The following is a 7545-nucleotide window of genomic DNA, read 5'->3' as shown; positions in this document are numbered from 1 at the left end:
TTCCTCCTCTCTCTCTTATTTCCCCTCTGTCCTCACTCATTATCCCGTTCCCACTCTCCCCTCCTCTCTCTCTCTCTCTCTCTCTCTCTCTCTCTCTCTCTCTCTCTCTCTCTCTCTCTCTCTCTCTCTCTCACACACACACACACACACACACACACACTTTTTTACTATTCATACCCCTCCCCTTCTCTGCCCCACCGCCTGCCTCCTCACAGCTTCTCTGCCGCCTTTTGAAGTCACGCCCCCCCCACTCCCCGCTGCATCCACGCTGTGATTCTCTCTTGGTCCTAGCTGGGTGTGCGAAGCACCAGGGGCCCCCGACGCCCCGAAGGACGCGCAGCTGCTTCCCACCTAGCTCAGAGCATCTTCAGCTCAACCCCGGGCAGTATCCTCGGGAAGACTCTCGAATAGGCAGCAGGATGTGGAACGAGACCCCGAGCCTGGCGAGCGACTCCAACTTCAGCCTGGACTACACCGACGAGCCTTTCAACAGCTCCTGGGTGGACCAGCTGCCCCCCTTCCCCGGAGCCCTGCTCACCGGGGTTACGGTCACCTGCATCGCCCTATTCTTCATAGGCATCTCGGGCAACCTCATGACCATGCTGGTGGTGTCTCGGTTCCGGGACATGCGAACCACCACCAACCTCTACCTGTCCAGCATGGCGCTGTCCGACCTGCTGATCTTCCTCTGCATGCCCCTGGACCTGTTTCGCCTCTGGCAGTACCGGCCCTGGAACTTCGGCGACTTTCTCTGTAAACTCTTCCAGTTCATCAGTGAGAGCTGCACTTACTCCACCATCCTCAACATCACCGCGCTCAGCATCGAGAGGTACTTTGCCATCTGCTTCCCCCTCAGGGCCAAGGTGGTGATCACGAAGGGCAAGGTGAAGCTCATCATCTTGGTCATCTGGGCTGTGTCCTTCTTCAGCGCTGGCCCGATCTTTGTCCTGGTAGGAGTGGAGCACGAAAACGGAACCAACCCCATGGACACTAACGAGTGCAGGCCCACCGAGTTTGCCATCCAGTCGGGACTGCTCACCATCATGGTCTGGATCTCCAGCATCTTCTTCTTTCTGCCTGTGTTTTGCCTGACTGTGCTTTACAGCCTCATTGGGAGAAAACTGTGGAGAAGGAAGAGGGAGGACATGGGACTGAGTGCTTCTATCCGAGACAACAATCACAAACAAACTGTCAAAATGTTAGGTATGGGATTTTTACTTCTTTCCTTCCCCATCTTTCCCGCTCCCTCTCTGTTCCTGTCTCTGTCTCTCCCCGTTTCTGTCTCTCTTCTCTGTCCCTCTCTTCTTCTTCTTCTTCTTTTTTTTTTTTTGCAGGGCAATGGGGGTTAAGTGACTTGCCCAGGGTCACACAGCTAGTAAGTGTCAAGTGTCTGAGGTCGGATTTGAACTCAGGTACTCCTGAATCCAGGGCCGGTGCTTTATCCACTGCACCACCTAGCCGCCCTGTCCCTCTGTTCTCTACTTCTCGATTCCCCTCTATCTCTCCTCTTCCTTTCTTGTCTTAGTTTTCCTTCTCTTCCTTTCTTTCCCCTTTGTCTTTCTCTTTCCATTCTCTTTGCCTCCCTTTCCTCTCTCGATCGATGTTCTCTCTCCTCTCCAACTCTCTTTTTCCAGTCTCCATCTTTTCCTCTTTCTCTGCCCTTTCTGTCTCTCTTCCCTTCTTCTCCTTTCCCCCCCTCAAAAAGGTATTTAGAAACATCATCCTTCTCCATGAACCCCAAATAGCAAATGTTATGTCTCTGCATTTCCTCAGGAGAGAAACCCTAGAAATTAAGTTTGCTTTGAAACTAACATATATCATAGAGCAGCATGTTATTGTGTTTATGTTCAGAGGTAAAGGAAACAGTTCCCTCAGCTCCTCTCCTATTCTCTGATTTGCAGGTAACTGATTAAATTTAAGAAAATGTCATCTCCTTAAAAATATTCTAGCAAAGAGTGGAGTTCTAAGCTGGTGCACATGCAATATTAGTATGCAAAATCCAAGTAGATAGTAGAGGCAAAAAAAATCAATTTTTGCTTCTATGTCAGTTTCCTCTCTCTTGCATTATTCAAATCACTGCAACAATGTTGTTTCACTTGACTACTGGGCACAAAACACAAATGCCAACTGTAAACTTTCCCCTACTTTATAAAAGTTTTCCATCTGTCCATTTTAGACCTTGTGCATCTGCCCAGTTACTGGGAAGAAAGTGCCCCATTTTGATCAAATAAAATTTATGTGAAGGGACCAACATCAGTAAATGTTCCTTCCCAAAGAGTTCTTCAGTAAATCACCCCTGGGTTAAATGAGAAGTGAGAATTAGAACAGTTTAGTTTAAAGGTGAGTGTTAATTTCAGTCTTACAAGCAGTCAAAATTAAATTGCATTTATTCTCCATAAAAATCTTCACAACCATTTTTGGTAATAAATTAGAACCCAGAATTATTCAAACAAAGTAAGTGCTCAATAAATTTTTATCTACTAAAAATGCTTTCAAACCCACATTTTATCTTTAACAACTTCTAAAAGTTGTGTTCTCAAGTCTATAAAAAAAAATGGAACCTGTCTAGCTAAACTGAGTGGTAAATCCTTTTAAAAAATATTTAAATTTTATTTTATTTGTAATTTATGGAATAAAAGAAGCATTTCCATAACAGTATAATAACAAAAAAGATGATTGCACATGAAACTGCAAATCTATAATGTACAACTTTACAAGGGGTAAACCTTAGGATCCTGGGAAATACTTATATTCACTTTTTGCATATTTAGTATCATTTGGAGCAGAACAAATGAGGGGTTTGTATTTATAATTCTAAGAATCTCTGGACAAGATGAAGCCCAGTGTTAACTAGTTTTAGAGTCCCAAACATTGGGGTTTAAGTCTCACCTCAGAGAGACATTGGGCTGTGTCCCTGGGCAATTCACAGCCTCTCTGCTCTTGGCAACTTTTAAAGATCTAAATTCCAGAGAAAGTGACACTTTGCATTGATGGAGGGAGTTTCTTTAATCTAAGAGTTCACCATATGAATGAAATGGCAGGTGTAAGGTCCTTTGTTCCTCTAATTTTAAGAATTTTTTGTTGACTGGATATCAAAAGGATGAAATTCATTATCAAGAATGCCCAAGGTTTTCATTGTCTAGGCCAGATATTCTCAAAAGGTGGTCTATAGACCATTGATTGACTTGATTGCATTCATAGCATAGCAAGGTGTTTTGTTGTTATTGTTTCTAGAATTGGTCATTTCATTTCTGTGGAAATCAGATGCTGTAGATCTGAAGACCTGGGTCTGAAGCCTTCAACAATCACCTATGCGACCTGGGCAAATCACTTTCCCTCTCTAGGTATCCCTTCTAATCCTAATAGCCTATTGTGTATTACTGTATTTAATTATTTAAAAACCATTGTCTCATTGGTGTCTCATCAAAAGTAAACTCATTTTCCCAGCAATACTAGGAAGCTTCTGTCCCCCATTCCATCCCCACCCCTTAGTCAATAGAAATGGGTAGATGAGGTGATCCAGGAATATTTGCCTCACCAAAGGAGCCCAGGTAACAAGGGTTTGAAAGTTACTTTTCTACAGAATTTTTCCATGTTGTTTTTGCTGGGTTTAGGTAAATCTTTTTATTGTCTAGAAGTTGACATCTCAATGTAAAAAAATTTTATAGTAAGCTGATAACATTTTCCCCCCAGGATACTTGGTCTTAAAATAGTTTTTCTGCTTAATCATTGCCCCCCACTTTTAACACTGATCATATCATATTAATTATCAATGAACTAACAAGCAGATATTAAGTGTCTTCTTAGGTGCTGGAGATAGAACTACAAAGAATGAAATCATTCCTCCTTGCAAGGTGCTTTCATTCTAATGGAGGAAACAAGTAGACATATAAGCATTTAGAGCATGAATACAAATAAATTTTTTAAAAACCATTAAAAACAAAATAGTTTGGGAGGGATGGCAGTAGCAATTGGGGTATCGGCAAAGGTTTCATGCAGAAGAGTCTTGAAGGAAGTTGACACAGTATCAGTTGTTTCTACCTGCACCAAAACCTGAAAGTTCAAAAATGGATTTCCTAGTCATCTCGCCCAAATGTATCCAGTTAACTTAATCATAAAATAATAATACCTGATATTGATGCATTGGTGGGAAGACCATTGGATTTTGAATGATGGATAGAGCACTGTATTTGGAATGAGAGGATATAGGTTTGAATTCTGATCCATTTACTGCTTGTGTTACTTTGGACAAGTCATTGAACATATCTGAGCCTCAGTTTCTTCCCATGTAGATGAGGAGAATGGACTAGATAACTTTTAAGGTCCCTCCAGATCTTAATCTAGATAGTACTTTAATGTTTGGGAAGTGTCTCATTTGAATGTCAGAAAAACCCTGTGAGTTATGTACTTCAGGTAATAATTACACTCATTTTACCAATAACAAAACAGATTTAAGTGACTTACTGGTGGCCATACACCTCCTAAGTGTCAGCGGGGTCTAATCCTGCCTGTGTGACCATAGACAACTCTCTTGAGGGTCCCCAGGTCTCAGTTTCTTCAGCTGTAAAATGAAAGGGTTGGACAATATGACCTTTGAGGACCTTTCTAGTTCTAAATCCATGGTCCTATGAAATGACTCTCAGTTCATCATACCATTGGCCACACCTGGCTGCCTCTCTGGTAGACTATTGCTCCACTGAAATGATTGGTCACCTTGGTCCAAATAGCTGGATTAGTTGTGTATTTAGAAATAGCTCTCATTAAACCCCAGGAAAGGTAAATGGGGAAAAACAACATTTGGCCCTTTGTCTGAGATGAATCACACTCTCCTGCCACAAAGGCTTTCAAAGGAAATGAAATCTCTTTCTCCTTTTTATTTATTTATTTATTTTTAGCAGAGCATGATTCAAGAAGACATTGCTTGATCTCATACTAAGTTTTTTTCTGATTTTCCTTTTAGCCATGGTGGTGTTTGCTTTCGTCCTCTGTTGGCTGCCATTTCATGTGGGACGCTACTTATTCTCCAAATCCTTCGAGCCCGGCTCTTTGGAGATTGCGGTGATTAGCCAGTATTGCAACCTGTTCTCCTTTGTCCTGTTCTATCTTAGCGCAGCCATCAACCCCATCCTTTACAACATCATGTCCAAGAAATACCGCGTGGCTGTCCTCAGGCTCTGGGGACTTGGCCAGTTCTCCCAGAGGAAGCTGTCCACTCTGAAAGATGACAGTTCTCGGGCATGGACAGAATTGAGTATCAATACCTGATCAAAATAAAGTCATGAGCAGAACAGTCACAATTCTGATATGAAAGCCATAATACAGTAGATCTTGGTAAGATGTTCAAAGATAGGTCTGGAAATAGGTAAGGAGCCACCCCAGAAAAGTTGTCCTTTTGCCATCTGGGATTCATGGGGGAAAGACTAGGAAAAAGGGTAAGGTTTTTGTTGTATGAAAAATTTGGCTTGATTGAAACCACTCATCAGGGCTCTTGTCTAACATTTCTGCTGTGTTCACTCCCTGTGATTTTCTATTCACACATTGGTGCTGAACCAGAGAAAGGAGAATGCTACTTTGTTTTGGGTGGCTAAATATGAAATTTGGTGTGCTTTTTTATAATGATGAAGAATATTCAGGGAAAGGAATGTTAGTGATAAATATAAATATAGAAGATATTTAAAACCAATCATCTCCATGTAGTCCTGAATATATGGAAAACAAAAAAAAATTTACCTTGGTTAAAATGCCTTATAATGAACATTTTGTGGAGCCATTTTTCATTTCATAGCCAGCATACTGTGATCTTACAGTTAGTGATGAATTTTGAGAATCATTTCCCCAGAGTCATTTTTAAAGAGAGCTGTTCTTACACTTGGGAGAAGAGATACTATGAGCATTTAAGATATTTTCTTGTTTTCAGAGTATTTAATTATCTGCTGTAATAATCAATGAAACTGGAAAGAATTTTCAAATGCCTTATTCAACTCAATGATGAAACAGAGGCTGTGGCTGAGGTTTGCATGTGGGGACCTGCAAAGCTCTTGAATGAACACAAAAATTAGGATGCTTCTGATGAAATTGATCTAGTGGAAATTCACAAGTGACTTATGCCATAAAGATAGAAATCTCATGAAATTGAGGAAGATTTTTTTATTTGAATGAACACATAAACCATTAAATTCTAATAATTATTGACTCAAATTTTTGTCATCTAGTCTCTATTGGTGTCAAAAAATATACATATCCCATGTTGCTTTGCTACTTACTACCTATGTGATGTTGGAAGTCACTTGGCTTCAATTTCTTCATCTGTACTATGATGGAGTTGGATTAGATACCTTTTAGGTCCCTTCTGGCTCTAAATCTGTGGTCCTATGGTTGTATCCTACCATTTTTATCTTTTGACAGTCAACAAAATGTATGACAACTATAGCAAATCTGTTTATACCTGAGTACATTTTCAAATGCCACAAGTCTACTTTTATGCCTACATTTTGCAATATATATATATATATTGTATATTGGTCAAAAATTATTTTTCCCTTACCCTGAATGAGTGAACCAGGACTTGACCATACAATCAAGAAGGTCTGTGGTCATATCCCACCTCTGACACACATTTGACCTTCAGCAAGTCACTTAACTTTTCACTGCTCTAGGCATCTCTTGAAGACTGTAAGTTACAGAGAAGATGCCAACCTACATTAGTAAAGGGAGTTTTTCCACTGGGAGTTCCCTATCTCAATGAAGTCACTGGTGTTCTCACTATCCCTCTTCCTAATTCTGCATGACATTAAAACTTTAGATACTGTCTGTTCCTTGGGCCATTATATCTGCCATTTTGATAGAATTGGTAGGTCAATTCCTTATGGGTAGATCCATCTTCTCATTGAAATGACAGATTGTTTAATTTAAATTTCTGGATTCACTGGGTACTTTGGTGTCATGTAAACATACCATGAAGGCTACATCTTTGTGGAGAATGTTGTAAAAGCACAGCAAGGAATGGGAAGGGATCACCAGTTAGATGATCATTATTTTAAATTTATAACTTTTGCAAATTAAAGACTCAGTTAATTCCTGGCAATACATTAGTCCTGTTAGAACAAGGGTTCTTTACCTGGGATCTGTGAACTTAAAAAAATAGATAGATAAATAGATAGATAGATAGATAGATAGCTGTATTTCAGTATAACTGGTTTCCTTTGCAATCCTGAGTATTTTATTATATGTATTTGAAAACATAATTCTGAGGTCCAAAGGCTGATGGCTTATGTATCCAAAGATAACCAAAGGTGTTTATCGCAAAAAAAAAGGTTGAGAGCCCCTACTTTAGGAAGGTATAACAAGTCCTTTGGCCAGTCAGAGAGAGTCTCATGTGCCACATAACATCCTTGTGGTTTGAAGTATAGCGTCCTAAAGTTTAAGGGGTGGCTGCTATAAAGACAAATAAACTCTGTATTTCCACAAAGATGACATCTAACAATTCATGATATGGAAAACAACAGATCTCTCCTTTGTTGCTTTATTCAACTTAAAGGGTTTTCA

General features: G+C 40.3%; 1 protein-coding gene across 1 annotated transcript; it reads left to right on the top strand.

The window, feature by feature from the left end:
* Positions 1–295: 295 nt before the first annotated feature.
* Positions 296–6151, top strand: GHSR (growth hormone secretagogue receptor). Its single transcript, XM_043997340.1, has 2 exons — positions 296–1203; positions 4961–6151. The coding sequence occupies exons 1-2, from the start codon at positions 420–422 to the stop codon at positions 5263–5265; spliced, it is 1089 nt and encodes a 362-aa protein (XP_043853275.1). The 5' UTR covers positions 296–419; the 3' UTR covers positions 5266–6151.
* The last annotated feature ends 1394 nt before the right edge of the window (positions 6152–7545 follow it).

The sequence above is a fragment of the Dromiciops gliroides genome, chromosome 3 (assembly GCF_019393635.1).
Source record: "Dromiciops gliroides isolate mDroGli1 chromosome 3, mDroGli1.pri, whole genome shotgun sequence".
In the NCBI taxonomy this organism is placed as follows: domain Eukaryota; kingdom Metazoa; phylum Chordata; class Mammalia; order Microbiotheria; family Microbiotheriidae; genus Dromiciops; species Dromiciops gliroides.
The sequence above is the reverse complement of the archived record's forward strand: the minus strand, read 5'-3'. Positions and strand labels throughout refer to the sequence as shown.